The following is a 20,061-nucleotide window of genomic DNA, read 5'->3' on the forward strand; positions in this document are numbered from 1 at the left end:
CTACCACACATAGGCATGCTGGGTAAAGAATAGCATACTGAAGATCCAGGGTCCAGAGATGTTCCTTCACTTCTGTAAACTGGGATCTTTGCTTTTGGATCCCCGTCGAAAAGTCTGGGAACAGAGACACTTTAGAATTGTCGATCACCAAGTCTGACGTTTTAAATAGTATTGCATCAAGGTCTTTATAATTCAGCATTTTGAATAAAAATGATCTGGGGGAACCCCAGGCAGTAAGAGACGAGAGGGCACACTGTGGGCTCTTTCCACTGAGAACATGGGTGAGAAGGTATCCTTCCCAAAGATGGTAAGCAGCTAATTCCCAATAAACGTGACAGGATTCTTCCCTTCAATTTTCTCTGGAAAACCAATGACCCCAATGTTATTTCTGCGTAGGTGGTTCTCCATGTCGTCCAGCTGGGTGGCATGTTTAGCAGACAAGGATTGCAAAACCCATTGTAATGGCGCTCACTCGTCCTCCAATGTGCTCAGGCACCCTTCAATGGGCGCTGTTTGATCACGCAGTTTTTGAAAGTCATGGCGAATAAATTTTTCAGTTTTCACCCCTTTGATTTCGGATGCTAGTTCAGTAATGGAGGATTTGCATGAGGTGACAGCTAAAAGAATGTCCCGCAGGGTAGGTTCTGTCCCAACAGAGTCAGAAGCCTGAACAGGCCATGCAGAAGCAGGTATATCAGGGTTACTCACCGTGTCCCAATCCAGGAGAGTATTCAGATCCTACAGCGATGCTGTATTGTCTGCATAAGGATGGCTATCATCGCAGTCTCCTGTTAGTTCAGGCTGTGCAGGTAGGTCTGGTCGTAGCCTTGCTGAAGGACTTGAAGGCCGCCTCCTTGTACTTCTCCTTTGCCTGCCCCGTGGGGGCGCTGCCATCTTGGTCAGCAGGGTTCAGGGCATTCGTTATGTTTAAGGTTTCAAAACGCTAGCAGTTTTAAATATTTTTCAAAACTTCCACGGCACATCTGCAAATCTCATGCAGCACACAGTTTAAGAATCACTACTATAGGGGCACTTTGAAAGCAAGAGTAGCCAGAGGCACCGGCGACATACCCAAGAAGAGAATATAGGGCTGCTCTGTGCAAAACCATTAGACCTCTTTTAGAAGGAGCGGAATCTATCAAGTGGATCTGCCTGCTCAGCGGGGATCTCTCCACTGATCCCCACTGTGCAGGCGGGTGACGGGTCCACTCCACTCTGCAGAGCAGACATGGACACAGCCCGCTGTTCTCTATGGGACGGTCAGATGGAAATGGACCACCTGCCCGTTTCCATCCGACTGTTATTCGATCCGCCGAAAGGATGGGGAAATGATCCCCATCCATCTGTTTTTAGCAAACAGGATCGGATTGGAAGCCGATGGATGTTAGTGGACACATCCACCACCCCAGAGAGAACAATGGGTGGTCTGATCAGGTCTGTCTGAAAAACAGACAGGCGGACCCAATCGTTCCACTGGTATGAAAGGGGCCTTACATAGAGCAGGCAAGTATGACAAGACAATATAAAACATTACAATTAAAATTACTATATCCATGAAAAAAAAGTCACGGCCTTTAGTACTTTCATCTAAAATATTTTATTCCCCTCCACCTGTCATACAGCTTCACGTTTGACTCCCAGTTAAAATAGCCTGTATATTTTAATAATTTTTTTTTGTTTTATTACTTTCACTGTTTAACAGTATAAATGAAACCCTTATTTTAGTGATTATCTGCTGTATTTGTACTATAAAGAGCTATTCTTAGTTTTTTTTAACCTCATTTTGACAGGTTATTCTGCTTCTTTTTTTTTCCCGTCACTGTGGTAGAAAACCAACATCAATTTCACCCCACTGACAATTAGAAAATCAAATGAACTTTCTTAAAATTAAAATTTTTGAAGGAAAAGTGTAATTTTTGTATGGCCAACATAGGTGACAGTGCTTGCAGGTAGCTTTTTTTGTGTTGCCCCCAACAACTTCTCAAATTTGCCTTGCGTAGGTGGGAAAAACTAGCTTATGTGTTCATGAGCAGATTTTTTAGATCAGCTATCACATAATGGCGGCCCGCGGTCCGAACACAGACCAAGTGACGCTCCTGCCTGGACCGTCAGGCTGTCAGTGCAGTGCCACATTTTAGCAGTTATTGGTTGCTAGTACTGCGGGTGTCCCAGCAACCAGTGACGTTGTGTGCACGAACCGCCCCCCCTGCATAAAATGTGCCCCCATGCAGAAGAGGGGCCCAAGAAGAGAAGGATCAAGGCTGCTCTGTACAAATCCACTGCACAGGACAGGTTTGTTATTTTCACCTAAAAAATAAAAAACTTAGACTTTACAATCACTTTAAAGTGGAGGGCCACCCTAAAAAAAAAAAAAAAAATTCCATTAAAAATTTGAAAAAAATCTGGAAAAAAAAAAAAAAAAATGAAAAAAAAATTTTTTTTTTACTTACCAGAAATGCCTGTTGCTAGGCACATCATCCTAATCTGCCTCTTCCTCCTCCGCGGAGATCTTCTTTCTTCTCTCCTCCGTGCGGCGTCTTCTGGGTAATGTGTCGCGCTGTGTTCTGGGAACGGTGTGTCCCAGAACACAGCGCGCCCCATTCACAAAGCGCTGCGTGACTCGCGCATGCGCAGTAGGAAACTGGCAGTGAAGCCGCGAGGCTCCACTGCCTGTTTCCCTTAGCCAAAATGCCGGCGCTGGGACCCGAGACCGAGGGACGGGTCAGCCTCGGGCGGCCGACATCACGGGCGTCCTGGACAGGTAAGTCTACTTATTAAAAGTCAGCAGCTACAGTGTTTGCAGCTGCTGACTTTTAATTGTTATTTTTTTTAAACCGGCCCTCCTCTTTAAGGTGAAAAAATTATTTGACTTTAAAACCACTTTAAAATGAAAGCAAGACAGCTAAAGGGCCCGTAATGATTTGGCTAATTGGGGCCCTGGGATATATATTTGTGCATCTGAAAAGAGCGCAGTTTTTATGTATTTTTTTTTTTTTACTAAAAACATATATAGATATGGAGACGCACTTTAAAACCTGCATATTTTTTATTTTTTGTAAAAGGTGCTCTCTGCCCTTCGTTTTACTATAGCTGTGATCTTCCGCAGACAAAGACGGGTAAATTCAAAAGATAATGATCCATTAGAACAAAGTGCACACAGAAAGAAGGCAGCGCAGCGCTGTAATCATCTTAAGAACTCTTGTGTGGATGAAATGCGGCAGAAGCGTACACTGAATGGGGCTTTGAGCGACTCCATTGTGCGGCGTCGGTAGCTGCGATTTTGCAGGAAAACTAATTGCAATGTGTTGAATAGAAAGGGGCAGCCGTTTACTCTGACTTGGGTACTTCAGCGCTTATTGCTAAAGCCTCTTCAGCTGTAACTGATGAAAGGGAAGGCATTAAGGTGTCCGGATGGTCTAATTTCAGGGAAAAGAAGACTTTTTCATGATGAGCTCATTAGCGGTCATATTACATGGAAGCTCAGAAAGAAAAGAATTAGCAATTACATTTAGTTTCTCTTTACCATTTCGTTTTTTGGAAGCCGGGCTGAAAACGGACATATAGTTTGATTTATGAAGAAGTAGGTTTGCAGTAGTAAAAGCTGGTTTTGGTAATGAGAATAGGGACTTATTCTGCATGGACAGCGTAGTAAGACCGATGTTCTAGCACAGGGATAGGCAACTGCAGCATTCCAGCTGTGCTGAAGCTACAAATCCCATCACGCCTTTGCCTCTGGGAGGCATGCATGTGACTGTCTTGCAGAGCATCATGGGACTTGTAGTTTTACAAAAAATAGAGGGCAATGAAAGTTGAGTGTAGTGTCTGATGTTGAGGATCTTTTTATGTTACAAGGCAATGTGACAAAAGGCAGAAGTGCCTCTATTGCATTGAGGACTAGGCAGGTGAGGTCAGCTGCAGACACAAAGACAGATGCTCTTTGGGATTGCTGGCTAAATTTCAACCATGTTAAAGTCCCTCTATAGTGAAAAATATTGTATTCTGATGACTGTAAGGGGTTAATACTTGTAAGGATTATAATATATATATATATATATATATATATATATATATATATATATATATATACACACACACATACATATACATGCATACAGTGCCTTGAAAAAGTATTTATACCCCTTGACATTTTCCACATTTTGTCATGTTACAACCAAAAAACGTAAAATGTATTTTATTGGGATTTTATGTGATAGACCAACACAAAGTGGCACATAATTGTGGAGTGGAAGGAAAATGATAAATGGTTTCCAAACTTTTTTTTACAAATAAATCTGTGAAACGGGGGGGGGGGGGGGGGGCATTTGTATTCAGCCCCCTTTACTCCGACACCCCTAAGTAAAATCTAGTGGAACCAATTGGCTTCAGACGTCACCTAATTAGCAAATAGAGTCCGCCTGTGTGTAATTTAATCTCAGTATAAATACAGCTGTTCTGCAAAGCCCTCAGAGGTTTGTTAGAGAACCTTAGTGGACAAACAGCATCACGAAGGCCAAGGAACACACCAGACAGGGTCAGGGATGAAGTTGTGGAGAGGTATAAAGCAGGGTTAGGTTATAAAAAAATATCCCAAGCTTTGAACATCTCACGGAGCTCTGTTCAATCCATCATCCGAAAATGGAAAGAGTGCAAACCTACCAAGACATGGCCGTCCACCTAAACTGACAGGAGGGCAAGGAGAGCATTCATCAGAGAAGCAGCCAAGAGGCCCATGGGAACTCTGGAGGAGCTGCAGAGATCCACAGCTCAGGGGGGAGAATCTGTCCACAGGACAACTATTAGTCGTCTCTCCACAAATCTGCCCTTTATAGAAGAGTGACGAGAAGAAAGACATTGGTGAAAGAAAGTCATAAGAAGTCCTGATTGCAGTTTGCGAGAAGCCATGTGGGGGACACAGCAAACATGTGGAAGAAGGTGCTCTGGTCAGATGAGACCAACATTTTACTTTTTGGCCTAAAAGCAAAACACTATGTGTGGTGGAAAACTAACACTGCACATCACCCTGAACACACCATCCCCACTGTGAACCATGGTGGTGGCAGCATCATGTGGTGGAGATGCTTTTCTTCAGCAGGGACAGGGAAGTTGGTCAGAGTTGATGAGAAGATGGATGGAGCCAAATACAGGGCAATCTTAGAAGAAAACCTGTTAGAGTCTGCAAAAGACTTGAGACCGGGGCGGAGGTTCACCTTCCAGCAGGACAACGACCTGAAACATACAGCCAGAGCTACAATGGAATGGTTTAGATCAAAGCATATCTATGTTTTAGAATGGCCCAGCCAAAGTCCAGACCTAATTAATATAACATTTTTCAAGTTTTTTTTTTTTAACTCACTTTGACCAGAGCAATATAATGTTACCATATTAACATTGTACTACTCTGGGGAAGTGATCAGTATTTTTTGCATGTTTGCATAAATATAGCAATACATTTTATTGCTCCATGCAAGCATTTTACTGAATGAAATTGATTCAGTTTGTTTTGTTGTAATTAGCTGTAATTGGCCAGAACTAATCACATGGTACAGATGGGCTGTGATTGGCCCAGTCTGTACCATGTGATTACACTGACCAATTACAGTTAGCAACAGAATTGTATACAATGGCTGGCTTGAAAGGAAGCCGTCCATTGTTTACAACTGTCACGTGACCTGCTGTGAATGGTTAACAGCGCTCACATGGTACCGGTACCAGTCCGGTACAGTGATCAGTCATCGGCTGTGTCCGGTGGACGTGGAAAATAACAAATTGCGATCGGAGAGGAGGTCACGTGACATCCACCCGGATCGATGAGAGGTTCCCACTGGTGTCATTTTGCAATTGGCTGGGCAGGAACTGGATATACACACACATCCATTGATTGATTTGGGTACAACCAGCTTGTCAGATTTTTATATGCGATTATTGCCAACGGCTATATTCATTTAGTAATAATCACTGCGTTCTCCCACCAGGAGGGGCTCCCCTATGGCCTGCCAAAGTCTACCTTTTCCACAAGGTGACAACGCCTGATTTTACTGCAGAAAGAACAGCATTGTCAAACTGTTTCAGAAAGTGCAGGCAGTCTGGGAACAGTAATTGAGAGATTGCATAACAAGTACCAAAAGGGACACATTTTGCCGGTGGGCCACAGGCTGGACACCAAGGTTCTAATAATGATTTCAATTAACGTTTAATATTATTTTACATTTTTATTTTTTAAGTTAAAAATAACAAACATGTTATACTTACCTGCACTCTGCAGTGGATTTGCACAGAGCAGCCCAAATCCTCCTCTTCTCAGATCCCTCACAGACTCTCCAGGCCCCTTCCCCCCTGCTGAGTGCCCCCACAGCAGGCAGCTTGTGCTATGGGGGCACCCGAGCAAGCCATAGCTCCCTATGTCCATTCAGAAAACAATCCGAGGACCTTCCCTGCCCCTTTTCTGTGTGGCTGACCGACTTTGAGTGACAGCCAATAGCGTCGGTCTGCTGTCTCAGCCAATGAGGAAGGGAGTCCCGGGAAGCCGAAAACGGTCATACAAGATGGGGCTCAGATAAATATTAGGGGGGCTGCTACACACAGAAGGTGTTTATCTTAAGACCCCTTTCACACCACACCGCCCATTGCGTCGGTGATAAAACGCCCCTTTTTTTAGCTGTGTTTTACCGCCGGATTTGCGGCGGATTTCGGGCGCTAGCGGGGCGCTTTTACCCCCGCTAGCGGCCGCAAAAGGGTTAAAACCGCCGGCAAGATGCCGCAATAGCAGCGTTTTGCCGGCGGTATTACAGCGCTGCCCCATAGATTTCAATGGGGAGCAGCGGTGGAGGAGCGGTAAACACACCGCTCCTTCACCGCTCCAAAGAAGCTGCTGGCAGGACTTTTCCCTGACGTCCTGCCAGCGCACCGCTGTAGTGTGAAAGCCCTCGGGGGTGCAGCTTCTTAAGGGCGGATTGCAGGCGCTATTTCTAACGCTATAGCGCCTGCAAAACGCCCTGGTGTGAAAGGGGTCTAATACATAGAATGCATTAAGTTAAAAACCTTCTGACTTTACAATCACTTTAATGCTTGTAGCGGATTTTAGTAATTGGGTTAAAGATAATCCTAATAATAAATAGTTCTACTGACAGGATCAATAGGTGATACATTTATGTTACAGGGAAGACGCCTCCAAAGACTGCTGTGGTAATGCTAGTACATGACATGTCATTTTTTATTTTGTCCAGAGTTCCAATTTTCCAAGAGGCTTAATCACACTTGTGTATTTTCCTGCAGTAAAATACATGTTATGTCTCGTTTGCACTAGTGCATGTGCTAAAAAGCCGTGTCTTCTGTGTATGGGGTGGTAAAGAGTGGTTCAAAATATGGTTTACCTTTTTTTTTTTTTTTTTTTTAACTTTATTAACAGCTTTCAGCCCTGGAAGATTTTACCCCCTTCCTGACCAGAGCACTTTTTGCGGTTGGGCACTATGTCGCTTTTCACAATTGCGTGGCCGTGTGACGTTGCACCCAAACAAGACATTGACATCCTCCCCCCCCCCCCCCCCACAAATAGAGCGTTCTTTTGGTGGTATTTGATCGCCTCTGCAGTTCTTATTTTTTGCGCTATAAACAAAAAAACTAGTGACAATTTTGAAAAAAAAAAAAAGCAATATTTTTTACCTTTTGCTATAAAAAATATCCCCCAAAATATACCGTATATAAAAAACCCAATTTTTTCCTCAGTTTAGGCCAATACGTATTCTTCTACATGTTTTTGGTAAAAAAAAAATTGCAATAAGCGATTATTGATTGGTTTGCGCAAACGTTATAGTGTCTACAAAATAGGGGATAGATTTATGGCATTTTTATTCTTTTTTTTTTTTACTAGTAATGGCGGCAATCTGCAATTTTTATCGTGACTGACATTATGGCGGACACATCGGACACTTTTGACACCATTTTGGGACCGTTGTCATTTATACAGCGTTCAGTGCTATAAAAATGCACTGATTAATGTGTAAATGACACTGGCAGGGAAGGGGTTAAACACAAGGTGTTAAGTGTGTCCTAGGGAGTGTGGGGGGGGGGGGGGGGGTGGGCTTCCACTCACATGACAGCGATCACTACTCCCGATGACAGTGAACAGTGATCTCTGCCATGTCACAAGGCAGAACGGGGGAAATGCCTTTTTTACATGCATCTCTCTGTTCTGTAGCTCTGTGACACAATTGCTGAGACACTGGCGGAATTCGAGGCCGCGGGCACAGTCACACTGTACGCAGCGCCAATTAAAAGGGGACATACAGGTACACCCATTTGCCCACCGCTGCCATCATGTCGACGTATATCGGCGTGCAGCGGGTTGGCAAGTGGTTAAAATGTAGCAAATAAATTTTTATTATTTCCTATGCACCACAGCAGACCTGAAGTGCAGTGACTGGTAGGCATGAGTGGCATGAGGTGGGGTCCAGTGCGTTGTGGAAAATGCCGCACGTCGCCATAATTTTTTTTTGTAAATTCTTTATTTAGCACAAACATGTCTGCATTTTTTTACGCCGCTCATCTGAAGGCGGCATTGTGGTGTGAACGGGGCACATAGAAAACAATTGCATAGGTCACCGCACATGTGGATGTGCCCTTAAAGAAACCTGCCAAGAGAGAAATGCTGACTAATTTACAGACATGGATTATGCACACAGATCCAAGAGTATTGCCGTCACTGGCTGCATGCTTTTTCTGAGTCATTGTCTCACAAACAAGCAATATTTAATTTCCTCCCGCAGTGAGCGTGTGTCGCTCCTCGCCTTCGTTGTCCAATCATGCAAAGCTTGTTTATTATGTTCTTTAATGTTGGCTGCGTTAATGAGTAATCCTGATTTATATGATGCTGATATTTTGAGCTTGGCTTTGACTCGTGCTGTTCTTCACCAATCCTCCCATTCTGCTTTACTGCACCCTCCAGGGGATAATAAGCTGACAGCCACAGAAGACGGCGATTTGGAAACGTCACCTCAGTGTTTTTGTGTGATCTCACTGCGGCTGTCACCGTTCCAAAGACTGCAGCGCCGTACACTAAAGCTGTGAGCTATTTTTTTTTTTTTTAAAGAGATCCTGTCACCAAAACAAAGATTTAAAAAAAAAAAGCTTCACATATTATATGCGCATTTAATGTGTTGTATGTACCGTATTTTACCAAAAGTATTGGGACGCCTGCCTTTACACACATATGAACTTTATTGGCATCCCAGTCTTAAGCTGGATGCACACTATACAATTTTCTTTAGATTTACCAAAACCATATAATATGAGGTCAAACCTAAAACAAAAAAATTTGTATGCAATCAGGCAGGCCCTTGCATTACATAGTTGAAGGTAAATCTAAAAGAAATTGAACAAAAGTTGTATAGTGTGTATCCAGCTTTAGCCTGCAGGGTTCAATATTGAGTTGGCCCGCCCTTTGCAGCTATAACAGCTTCAACTCTTCTGGGAAGGCCGTCCACAAGGTTTAGGAGTGTGTCTATGGGAATGTTTGCACATTCTTCCAGAAGCGTATTTGTGCGGTCAGGCACTGATGTTGGACGAGAAGGCCTGGCTCGCAGTCTCCGCTGTAATTCACCCCAAAGGTGGTCTATCAGGTTGAGGTTAGGACTCAGGCCAGTCAACTTCCTCCACCCCAAACCCACTCATCCATGTCTTTATGGAACTTGCTTTGTGCACTGGTGGGTAGTCATGTTGGAACAGGAAGGGGCCACCCCCAAACTGTTCCCACAAAGTTGGGAGCATGAAATTGTCCAAAATGTCTTGATATGCTGGCGCCTTAAGAGTTCCCTTCGCTGGAACTAAGGGGTCAAGCCCAACCCCTGAAAAACAACCCCACACCATAATCCCCCCTCCACCAAATGATTTGGACCAGTGCACAAAGCAAGGTCCATAAAGACATGGATGAGCGGGTTTGGGGTGGAGGAACTTGACTGGCCTGCACAGAGTCCTGACCTCAACCCGATAGAACACCTTTGCGAGCCAGGCCTTCCTGTCAAATATCAGTACCTAACTTTAAAAATGCGCTTTTGGAAGAATGTTTAAACATTCCCATAGACACACTCCTAAACCTTGTGAACAGCCTTCCCAGAAGAGTTGAAGCTGTTATAGCTGCAAAGGGTGGACCAACTCAATATTGAACCCTACAGACTAAGATTGGGATGCCATTAAAGTTCATGTACGTGTATAGGCAGGTGTCCCAATACTTTTGATAATATAGTGTATGTATGTTATTTACCTGCAAAAGCCTCACTTGTGTAGACATGTGAAAGCCCTGAGACTGCCGCTGGGTGCCGCCATCTTGGATCTAATGTCACAGTCCCAGAAGATCAATGATTCTCAACCAGGCTTTTCATGGAACCCTAGGGTTCCTCCAGAGGTTGCTAGGGGTTCCTTCAGCATTGAGCCATTTCTGCCTCTCAGATAAGTTCCTACCGGCACCATTGATATTTTTAGCTGTCTGTAAGGAGGTAATTCTTCCCAATGACCACAAGTGTAAGGAGCATTCTTCCCAATGACCACAAGTGTAAGGACCATTCTTCCCAATGACCACAAGTATAAGGACCATTCTTCCCAATGACCACAAGTGTAAGGACCATTCTTCCCAATGACCACAAGTGTAAGGACCATTCTTCCCAATGACCACAAGTGTAAGGACCATTCTTCCCAATGACCACAAGTGTAAGGACCATTCTTCCCAATGACCACAAGTGTAAGGACCATTCTTCCCAATGACCACAAGTGTAAGGACCATTCTTCCCAATGACCATAAGTGTAAGGACCATTCTTCTCAATGACCACAAGTGTAAGGACCGTTCTTCCCAATGACCACAAGTGTAAGGACCATTCTTCCCAATCACCACAAGTGTAAGGACCGTTCTTCCCACTGACCACAAGTGTAAGGACCGTTCTTCCCAATGACCACAAGTGTAAGGACCGTTCTTCCCACTGACCACAAGTGTAAGGACCGTTCTTCCCACTGACCACAAGTGTAAGGACCGTTCTTCCCACTGACCACAAGTGTAAGGACCGTTCTTCCCACTGACCACAAGTGTAAGGACCGTTCTTCCCACTGACCACAAGTGTAAGGACCGTTCTTCCCACTGACCACAAGTGTAAGGACCGTTCTTCCCACTGACCACAAGTGTAAGGACCGTTCTTCCCACTGACCACAAGTGTAAGGACCATTCTTCCCAATGACCACAAGTGTAAGGACCATTCTTCCCAATGACCACAAGTGTAAGGACCATTCTTCCCAATGACCACAAGTGTAAGGACCATTCTTCCCAATGACCACAAGTGTAAGGACCATTCTTCCCAATGACCACAAGTGTAAGGACCATTCTTCCCAATGACCACAAGTGTAAGGACCATTCTTCCCAATGACCATCACACTAATGTATCATGAGTTGTAGATTTCGAATTTTTAGCAGGAGCTCCCAGAGACTGGAGAACTATTTCAAGGGTTCCTCGGTGTTAAAAAGGTTGAGGCTGCGTACACACGGGCGGACTGTTCGCCCAACCTTGTCCGCTGAACAGTGTTTCAGCGGACAGTCCGCTCGTGTGTGGGCTTCAGCGGACAGTTTCAACGGACAATCTGACGAACAAAGTTTTTCGGAACTTCCATAAGACAGTCCGCTGAAACTTGATTTTGTCCGTCCAAACTTGGTTTCAGCGGACAGTCCGCTCGTGTGTAGGCAAGTTGGACGGACTAAGTATCGCGCATACTCAGAAAGGGTTTACACGGCCGAAGGTTGCATTGCAGTGTATAGGACGTCGTTTTTCTAGTCCCGTCGTACGTGCCGTTCACGTCATCGCGCAAGCTTTCAGCGGACTGTTCGTTCATCGTGTGTGGTCAAGTCCGTTCATGCAAATTTTGAGCGGACTGTTTGTCGGATTGTTTGACGAACAAAGTTGGGCGAACAGTCCGCCCGTGTGTACGCATCCTGAGAAAGGTTGCAGTAGACTCAGAGCTGTCACTATATCTTCCTATGCGGGCAGTAACGGAGTCCATCCCGCTGACTATCAGCCATCCAGGAGGGTGCAGAGGGTCTTTATGAACCTTCAGGAGGTAATATAGGACATGAATTCTAGGGGCAATTGGTACCAAAGAAGATTTCCCTTTTTTATCTAGAATCCCTCTATAAAAACCTTTTTCAGTATAAGTTTTATCTTCCCACTCTTCACAATCGCACCTTATTATACACGTCATGAGTTTTCAACAGCACATAGATCTGTGAGCAACTATTTTCAAGAATGAAACACATAAGGTGTAACATTAGAGCCATAATATCTGATCAGCACCTTGAGAATACATAAAAAATTGCTACTCCATCCATCCATCCAACAGTGTTATATATCGCACTCGTTCAGCTGCTGCGTATTTGGAAAAGACAAAGACTTAATTTTTTTATTTTTTTATTTTTTTTACGCAAAACGGTGCCATTTTGTTTTTTTGGTTCAATATACTTCAGTGGAGAAGCTGCAGAAAAGCATGTAATAATGCGTTTTTGCAGCGTTTTGCTGTGTTTTTTTTAATCTGCCCAACAAAATATTGGCCAAAAAAAATATATGTAAAAATGCAAATCGCAGCAAAATTACTTTTTTTTTTCTCTAAGGTTATTAACCGATTAATCAAAACAATAATCGGCCAACGAATCGATTATGAAAATAATCGTTAGTTGCAGCCCTAATTTATATCAGTGATCGTTAACTTAACTTGTGATATGCAGGGCCGTCTTTAATATAGATTGGACCCTGGGCAAAATTTTTCTTGGGGCCCCCCCATGCAATTTCCCTCTCCACCTACTCTGAGACATACAATAAATAGCAGCTAGACTTAAAGCGGGAGTCCGCCGGGACTCCGCGTTTTTTTTTTTTTTTTTTTTAAGTCAGCAGCTACAAATACTGCAGCTGCTGACTTTTAAAATAGGGACACTTACCTGTCCAGCGCGCCCGCGATGTCGGCACCCGAAGCCGATCTCTAGATCGACACTCGGGTGCTGCCGCCGCCATCTTGGGTATGGGAATCAGGAAATGGAGCCTTTCGGCTTCATTTCCTGGTTCCCTACTGCGCATGCGCGAATCGCGCTGCGCAATAAGGACGCTCCCCGCTGCCTCTGGGAGCTGTGTGTTTCCCAGCAGGCAGCGGGGCACTTGCGGGAAGGGGCGGGCACTTGCGGAAAGGGGCGTAAGTTACGCCCCTTTCCGCAGAGAGCTGTCCCGGAAGTGGGTGCAGTTACCTGGATTATCCAGGTAACTGCACCCCCCTCCCCCCTGAAAGGTGCCGATTGTGGCACCGGAGGGGGGGAGGGTTCCGATGAGCGGAAGGTCCACTTTAGGTTGGACCTCCGCTTTAAAATCAGTTTTCTGTATCAGATCAGGCAGCTATTGCGACTGGTTGCCAGCAGTTACAGCATATCATTACTCCTTACTGACTAGTTTGTAGAGGTTACAGCACACATTACGGCTCACTGATTAGTTGCTAGAGGTTACAGCACATCACCTCCTCATAGCAGGGGAGCATGATATACATAGGAATGCCGCCTTTATTTACATATCAATGCCGCCAGCCGCAGTTATTTACTTAGTATTGTCGCCGCTATTTACATACAAATGCCAGTTATTTACATGTAAACACAGGGTCTGCAGGTGAGTCATCTGCACACAACAATAGAGCAGAGCTGGGCAGCATTAATACCAGCACTTCACACTGCGTTATTGGGACACAGCACAGGAATAAAACTTCAAACCTTCTCTCCCCTGCACCCCCCCCCTATTCTCCCTGTTTCCCACTCTTTTTCTATTCTGGTTTCTCTTAGCACTCCCGGGCTTTACACAAGCTCTTACTGTTTTCTACACATCTGAAAAAAATGGGGGGAGGCCCCGCTGAGCCAGGGCAACTGGTCGTAGAATATAGGTACCAGGGCATACTTATGTTGACGCTTTGTTCTGGGATTTATTCTTTTTTTTTTTATTGTATTGCTCTGGACTGTGCCTGTATGGTGGTTATTTTATCTGTATACTTGTTGTGGCCTGGTTGGTCCTCTTTTCCAGTTATAAATAAAAAAAATAAAAAATAAAACTTCAAGGGACAAGGGAATTTAAACCTGGATAGTTGACAAGTATGAGGCAGCTGTTTTGGGCCCCACAACAATGACAGGGCCCAGGGCAGCTGCCCCTTTTGCCCTGCCTTAAAGACGGCCCTGGTGATATGCGACGGCTTTTTCTGCTTACCAGCGATCCTCATTTTTATGGGTGACCCAAAACAATTCCTCTTCTTCCAGTGTGGAGCAGGAAGGTCAAAAAGGTTAGACACCCCCGATCTAATCTATTCATCTCTCTCCATCTTTCAGAATAGATCATACCTAAATCCTTTCATTTCTCCGCTCATCCATATCTTTCTCTCTATCCCCATCTCTCTCTCTCTCTCTCTCTCTCTATCTCTCTTTCCATATCAATCACTCTCACTCTCCATCCACATTGCTCCACGTGTCAGCTGTCATCATGGTACAGCTCTGTAGTTTTTAGAAATGAAGATCTGAGTAAGTCGTGTGGGAGTTGCAGTAAGAAAAACTAATGATGTGCCATTTTTAAGTCTTCCCCCAGTTTTGTGATGTTTGCTGTCAACTTATCCTGTGAGAATTGCAATGGGAAGATTAGACCAAAAGAAGACCGCGGCAAGCTTAAAATATCAGCAACATAGGAATCGGGATTACTCATTACACAGCCGGCTTTAAAAGGTACAGAGTAAACTAAAGCCGCGTACACACGGGTGGACTGTCTGGCCAACTAAGTCCGTCAGACAATCCGACGGACAGTCCGTCCTACTTTTGAATGAACGGACTTGACCACACACGACGAACAGACAGTCCGTTGAAAGTTTGCGCGATGACGTGTACAGCACGTACGACGGGACTAGAAATACGACGTCCAATACACTGCAATGCAACCTTCCGCCGTGTAAATCCTTTCTGAGCATGCGCCATACTTAGTCCGTCCAACTAGCCTACTCACGAGCGGACTGTCCGCTGAAACCAAAGTTGGACGGACTGTATTACGGAAATTCCGAAAGACTTAGTCCGCCAGACTGTCCGCTGAAATGTGTTTCAGCGGACTAAGTTGGACAGACAGTCCGCCCGTGTGTACGCGGCTAAATGCAACATGGCATCTTCAAGCAACAGTTGCAATATTGGAGGAAAGATCTATCAAGAGGTCTTTCCAGAACAGTCATCTTGGCTCTCAAGCCATAGCAGCACAAGTTCCAGCATGCCCTGCCAACCAGATCTACAGAGCCCAGCATGGTCTGGAGGATTTTATTTTACCTAAAATTAGTAACTGTAATGCTGCAAGACAGACAAATGAAAAAATAAATAAAAAAAATTGCAAACACATTTGTGACTCTTAGTTATTAAAGCACTTCACACCAACGCTGCCTTCCTACTCCATCTACTGACTCAGAGGCCAACTAGTTTTGCATGGAGTAGGGAGGGGATGGATCCTCTGTCAGGTTTATACACTGGTCTGTGTCCCCATTGAATCCCCTGTTGCAATGACCCAACAGAAAATTAGATAAAGGGATCGGGAGCTTGGTCCCCAACCAGGCCTCCCCAAAGGAATAGAGTAATTGGACTATCTCGGTACAGTAAAAAAAGTGTGTGTGGGGGGGGGGGGGGGGGTGAATTCAAGCATGTAAGCAGGTGTATAAAATAATACAACAGTTTATTAAAGCGGAGTTCCAGGATTTTTATGTTTATTAAAAGTCAGCAGCTACAAAAAGTGTAGTTGCTGACTTTTAATAAACAGACACTTACCTGTTCCACGGTCCAGCGATGCGGCCAAATGGAGCATTGCTCCTCTCCCCCTCCTCTACACCGGTGCCTCCTTTGCCCTCTGGGCATCCGGCCACGACAGCTTTTGCCTTCACGACCGGGCACGCACGGTGCATGCGCGAGTCGCGATGTGCTTCCGGAGTGGACAGGTGATCTCCCGGGACCTGTCACGTGTCCCAGGAGATCGCCTAGAGGGAGGGATCGCCTAAGGCGAAAGGAGGAGTCGCCTTTGCGGTCCTTGGGCGGAAGGAGGAAGTGGGACAGGAAGTCCCCCTCCTAACGAAGCCCCCACTACCCCCCCAAAAAAAATTACATGGAAAAATGTGGCATGTAAGGGGGCGAGGAGTGCTTAAAGTTCAATTTTTTGGTGGAACTCCGCTTTAATGCAGTAAAACCTTGGATTACAAGCATAATTTGTTTCCGGAAACATGCTTGCAATCCAAAGCACTAGTATATCAAAGCGAATTTCCCCATAAGAAATAATGGCAACTCAGATGATTTGTTCCACAACCATATATTCATAGGTCTTTCAGTTTATAGTCCATATAAAAAAAGATTATAGCAATGCGACCAGGTTGTGCAACCATAAAATGTCCATCTACAAATGTCAGTCTCCACAAGGGGATTAGAAGCAAAATCAATCAGGAGCTACAGAGTATAAAAGTGAAGAGAGGCGCCTCTAAGTGTAGCCATATGGTTACATTGAATGAAGGTACAACATTTAGCAACTCACATGGTTGATGATTAAAACAGGCACATCTTATGCCGCGTACACACGGTCGGATTTTCCGATGGAAAATGTGCCATGGGAGCTTTTTGTTGGAAATTCCGACCGTGTGTAGGCTCCATCAGACATTTTCCATCGGAATTTCCAACACATAAAATTTGAGATCTAGATCTCAAATTTTCCGACAACAAAATCCGTTGTCGGAAAAATTCCGATCGTGTGTAAACTATTCCAACGCACAAAGTTCCACGCATGCTCAGAACCAAGCAGAAGAGCCGCACTGGCTATTAAACTTCATTTTTGTCGGCTCGTCATACGTGTTGTACGTCACCGTGTTCTTGAAGTTCGCAATTTCCAACCAACTTTGTGTGACCGTGTGTATGCAAGACAAGTTTGAGCCAACATCCGTCTGAAAAAAAATCCATGGATTTTGTTGTCAGAATGTCCGATCAATGTCCAATCGTGTGTACGGGGCATTAGTATGCAGGTATCCGGGGTAAAGCAGTCCTCATAGACCATCCCCTGCACCACTGGCTCTCACCGCTGTCAATCTGCAATCGTGACCAGGAAGACTACCTTGCAGTAGAGCGATCTGCATGCGAGGCTTGAAGAGCTCATGGAGCGCAGCATGGAAGGGATGACGTCGATGGCGGTGTGGAGGAAGATGAGTTGGGAGGATGTGAGTTGCTAAATGTTGTACCTTCATTAAATGCAACCATATTGCAACACTCAGTGGCGCCTCTCTTCTCTTTTATACTCAGTTGTGACATGACGCTACTTGTATATCGAGACATCGATGTATATCAAGTCAAAATGTATGAAAAAATGTTGCTTGTCTTGCAAAATGCTCTCAAACCAAGTTACTCTCAAACCAAGGTTTTACTGTACAGAATTAATAATGCATGCGTTATTAAATTCTATATTAATAAACTTTTGTATTATTTTATACATCTGCTTACATACTTGAATTCACCCCCCTTCTTTACTATACCAGATAGTCCAATTGCCCTACCCTTTGGGGAGGCCTGGTTGGGGACCAAGCTCCCGATCCCTGTACCTCCAAGTTTCTGGATGATGGTACAATTCTTTATATATCCTTTATTATTATTATCATTGAATATAGAGGCTATCCTTATTTGTGCAACAAAAAAATGAGATAAGAGAACATATACAAAACACTATACTACCCTTTAACCACTTCCCACCCGGCCAATGTACATATACGGCCGGGTGGGAGCCGCCTCCTTCTGACTGGACGTTCAGGAACGTCCTTCAGAAGGAGGGGGATCGCGCGCACGCGTGCCCGCGCAACGGTGCGATCCCGATGCGCTTGTGCCACCCAGACACTGCGCATCTCAGATCGGCAGGAGGGCTCTGTGATTGGCCCTCCTGATCACATGACGGCCGTGTCCAATCACGGCCGTCATGTGATGTAAACAAACAGCCGGTTGCTAGGCAATCGGCTCTCCTCTCACGGAAGTCGTCGCTGAGGAGAGGAGGAGAGCAGATTGCTGCAGCCGGCTGGTGATCGGTCAGTATGAGCTGTTTTTACAGCTTTTTACTCACCGAACACGTCTAGTATAAACCTACAGTGTAAACACACGTCACCACAATACACGTCACCACACATGTCCCCAAATAAAAAAAACACATGTCCCCCACATATATCCCATAAAAATCATATGTTCCAATGATTATCTGCACACATATGTACGTGATCACCTGCACACATATGTACATGATCATTTGCGTACATATGTCTGTGATTACACAAACCAATCATTATACACTTAACGGATTTTTTTTTTTTACCAAAAACATGTAGCAGAATACATTTTGGCTTAAATTTATGACAAAATTTGATTTTATTGGATTTCTTTTAAAATAGAAAAAAATAAAATGTTGTTTTTTTTCCCAAATTTCCGCTTTTTTTGCGCTTATATCGCAAAAAAATAAAAAACGGAGTCGTGAATAAATACCACCAAAATAAAGCTCTATTTGTGCGAACAAAATTATAAAAATGTAATTTGGGTACAGCGTAGCATGACCGCTCAATTGTCATTGAAAGTGCGAGAGCGATGACAGCTGAAAATTGGGCTGGGAAGAAGGGGGCGAAAGTGCCCTGTATTGTAGTGGTTAAAGACATCCTATGTGAGTGTAATGTGTAAGGTTCTCTTGTTGGCCATCTTCTGAGCATGCTAGTTATCTGTCTGTTATACTGACCCCCCCACTGGCTGCAGTATTTTCCAAGTCAGATCTGGAAGGAGTAAGTAAAGTTTTTTGGGGTCACGATCTCAGAAATGATATAAACCGCCAGCCAGTATAAAAGCTGCCTCCGTTTTTTTCTGTCCTTTCTAAATATAGCCATCATCTTACCTTCACCATCTCTTCTAGTCTTCCCAGACGTACGCTGCCTTCCATCATCTTTGATAAGACTCCATGCTTTTCTGCTTCCAAGCCTTTAGCCTAAAAACAAAAACATCATCGTGATAAGAGATGGCTTGTTCCGAAACACAAAAGGGACACACCTGACCCTCTGGACATCTTATAGATGGAACATTTACTGTAAAGAAAACATCTCCAGGCCAGCAGCTACTAATTTGATTTTCTAATGCCTGGAAATCGAACTGAATGGAATTTGCTATGGAAAACAGTTAGGCCTCATTCACATGGACAATGACTTACATGCAATTATATAAAAACGTGTGTAAGGATTTTACATTTTATAATGCACGCTGGCTGTTTATTTGCACTCCATTTAGAAAAAATAGAAATCTGTGCCAGGGGCAGATTAGATACTTGGAACACATCTAAACTATGTGTAATAACTGGGAAATAAAAAGGCCCATGTGAATAAGGCCTTATTCTTGCACTCTTGTGCATACCCTTTCTCTCTATCACTCTTTCGCACTGTCTCATGCACACCCACTCAATCTCTTGCACGCTCTCCTTCTCTTGGCCTCTCCCTTCTACATGACCTTTTTTTTCCCTCTTACTTTTCTAGCTTGCTTTCTCTCTCACACAGCTTTGTCTTTCTCACCTTTCTCCTGCTCTCTCTCATATACCCTCTCTGTCTCAATCTCTCATTCCCCATCTTTGTCTCCATCAGGCATACTCTCTGTATGGGGAAGCCATGACGTTGTGACCCTGTAGGGGTGATTGCGGACCTGGGGGTGGGGTTTGTTTGCTGCCCCCCCCACCCAAAAAAGTTTAGCACCAGCCGCCATTGCTCACGCTTCTTCTTTCACCTGCTCTCTTGCTCTTTATATTCTCCTTCCCTCACCTGCTCCCCCTTGCACGTTTTCTCTCTCGCACACTCTCACTCCTGCTCCCTTTCATTCCCCACCCCTTTCTCTTTTGCACCCTCTTTCGCTCTCCTACTCTTGCCTGCTCTCTCTCATGCTTCTTCGTTCACCTGCTCTCTTGCACTTTATTCTCCCCTTCTCTCGTCCGCTCTCTCACACAGCCTTTCCTCCTCTTGCGCCT

The 20,061-nt window shown here is 44.5% G+C and overlaps 2 protein-coding genes across 4 annotated transcripts in view; one reads left to right on the forward strand and one right to left on the reverse strand.

The window, feature by feature from the left end:
- Positions 1 to 20,061, reverse strand: part of CEP89 (centrosomal protein 89) — a 133,101-nt gene that overhangs the window by 42,569 nt on the left and 70,471 nt on the right. For all 3 annotated transcript variants that reach the window (XM_077452608.1, XM_077452617.1, XM_077452625.1), the window contains one exon: positions 18,952 to 19,041. In XM_077452608.1, coding sequence (XP_077308734.1) covers positions 18,952 to 19,041 — 90 coding nt within the window. The remainder of the gene's footprint in view (positions 1 to 18,951; positions 19,042 to 20,061) is intronic.
- The window catches only part of FAAP24 (FA core complex associated protein 24), a 136,263-nt gene that overhangs the window by 34,461 nt on the left and 81,741 nt on the right, over positions 1 to 20,061 (forward strand). The gene's annotated exons all lie outside the window — the stretch shown is intronic.

The sequence above is a fragment of the Lithobates pipiens genome, unplaced genomic scaffold (assembly GCF_037356315.1).
Source record: "Lithobates pipiens isolate NorthernLeopardFrog02 unplaced genomic scaffold, aLitPip1_a1.2 Scaffold_10, whole genome shotgun sequence".
In the NCBI taxonomy this organism is placed as follows: domain Eukaryota; kingdom Metazoa; phylum Chordata; class Amphibia; order Anura; family Ranidae; genus Lithobates; species Lithobates pipiens.